A 1,789-nucleotide genomic window follows, 5' to 3' on the forward strand; every position below is an offset into this window, starting at 1 on the left:
CTCAGCGCTTTTGTTTGCATTTAGTTTGTTGGGAGTTTGGGGTGGACTTTCCTTGCTTAAGAGCATAATTGGCCTGCCAGGGGGACAGGAAGTTGTGACTGCTTCCTGGACAGACAGCCCAGCTTTGCTGTAGTGTTTGCACTATCAAGAAGGAGTTAAAAGCCTTAGTTTCAGGCTTGTTCTCTAGCTCAGATCCCAACACAAGGGTTACTAGGCAGTGAAATCCCAACCCTAGCTGTCTGATAAAGGGAGCAAGTCATCAAGGACAGTCAGGTGCTTGGGCTGCCTTGCTTTTTCCCTATAGCACTTGGTTTTTCTGTCTCTTACAGACTCTTTGAAGAGTGCAGCTTGGGAGTAAGTGGAGTGACTGTGTTCCCCTTGTGAGACAGTCACCCTGGAGAACTGGATGTAGCCTCCACTGTAGAACAGTGACCCTGAAGACAGGGGCCTGTGTCCCCTTCCATGCAGGATGGCAACCAAGGGCCTTGGTAACAATCACTGACTCTGCTGGGTAAGGTGAATATCATGGCCTCGCCCTGTCCAATGGCTTTTAACACCACCAAATACTTCCTCATCCCCGTCTACTCTGTGGTATTGGGGGCTGGATTGCCGCTGAACTGCCTGGCGCTTTGGACCCTGGTGTCCCAGATAAACAAGTCCATCGTCCTCTCTGTCTACATGCTGAACCTGGTAGTAGCTGACCTGCTGCAGACCCTGATGCTGCCCTTCTGGATTTACTACAGCTACTGGGATCACAACTGGGATTTGGGGGCTGGGGCCTGTGTGGCAGTCAGCCTGGGCTTCATCACCAACTTCTATGCCAAGAACGGCTTCCTGTGCCTCATTGCCATGGAGCGCTACATCGGTATTGTCCATCCCCTGTGGTTCCATGGGCTACAGACAATACGTGGTGCCACCAAGGTCAGCGCTATAGCATGGGTGCTGGTGCTCAGTATCTGCTCCGTGGGGACTGGGCTACTGTGGAAGGAGCCAGAAGCAGGGCGCTGCTATGAGGGTTACCCACTGGGCACGTACTATGCACATTTTAAGATGGCCACCATGGCTTTGTCCTTCTTCCTACCCTGCTTCTTCATGGGATTCTTCTACCTCCGGGTCCTGCACAAGCTCAGGCAGGTGCCATCACTGGAGCGGGAGACAAAGAGGCAAATCTACAGCTTCATCTCCCTCATCATCATCTCCTTCTTCCTGCTTTGTGCTCCTTACCAGGTGACCTCCTTCTACAAATACCAAAGGGAGATGGTTCAGAACAATGAAGGTCTCTGCCTCTTTGAGACAAACCTCTTCATTTACAGCCAGGTAGCACTGTGCCTCACCACTCTGGGCAATGTCCTGGATCCTTTGCTGTACATCCTGCTCCTCAAAGACGTGCGTACAGAACTTGGAAATCACTTAAAATGCAAGGTCTTGGGTCAGGGTCACAAGTAGATTAGACAGGAATGGACACACTGGGTGGACACTGGCCCAGACCACTGCGTAAGATACCCAGTGAGGTGGCGGAAACCCATTTGGACTTCAAGGTCCCTCCATTTGATCCCGGTCTGAATGCCAGGGCTTGGCCTTGCTCTCTGCTTCCCTTTGTGAAGCAGCTCTGCCCCCTGCAGCCAAACATGGAAATATGATCCCCCAGGGACTTCCAGTGACTCAGAAGTTCTTGGAGAAGCAATTCGATACCAAAGAGACAGGCTGAGTCAAACCACAAAAAATCATTAGATTGGCTTATGAATAATAAATTTAGGTCTTTTTGCCTTTATGGTTTGAGCTCCAGCTT

General features: G+C 50.9%; 1 protein-coding gene across 1 annotated transcript; it reads left to right on the forward strand.

The window, feature by feature from the left end:
* Window positions 1–525: 525 nt before the first annotated feature.
* On the forward strand, window positions 526–1,446 carry LOC123347763 (G-protein coupled receptor 4-like). Its single transcript, XM_044984961.1, has one exon. It carries the CDS (start codon window positions 526–528, stop codon window positions 1,444–1,446), a length of 921 nt encoding a protein of 306 aa, XP_044840896.1.
* Window positions 1,447–1,789: the final 343 nt, after the last annotated feature.

Source organism: Mauremys mutica, chromosome 13, assembly GCF_020497125.1.
Source record: "Mauremys mutica isolate MM-2020 ecotype Southern chromosome 13, ASM2049712v1, whole genome shotgun sequence".
NCBI lineage: Eukaryota > Metazoa > Chordata > Testudines > Geoemydidae > Mauremys > Mauremys mutica.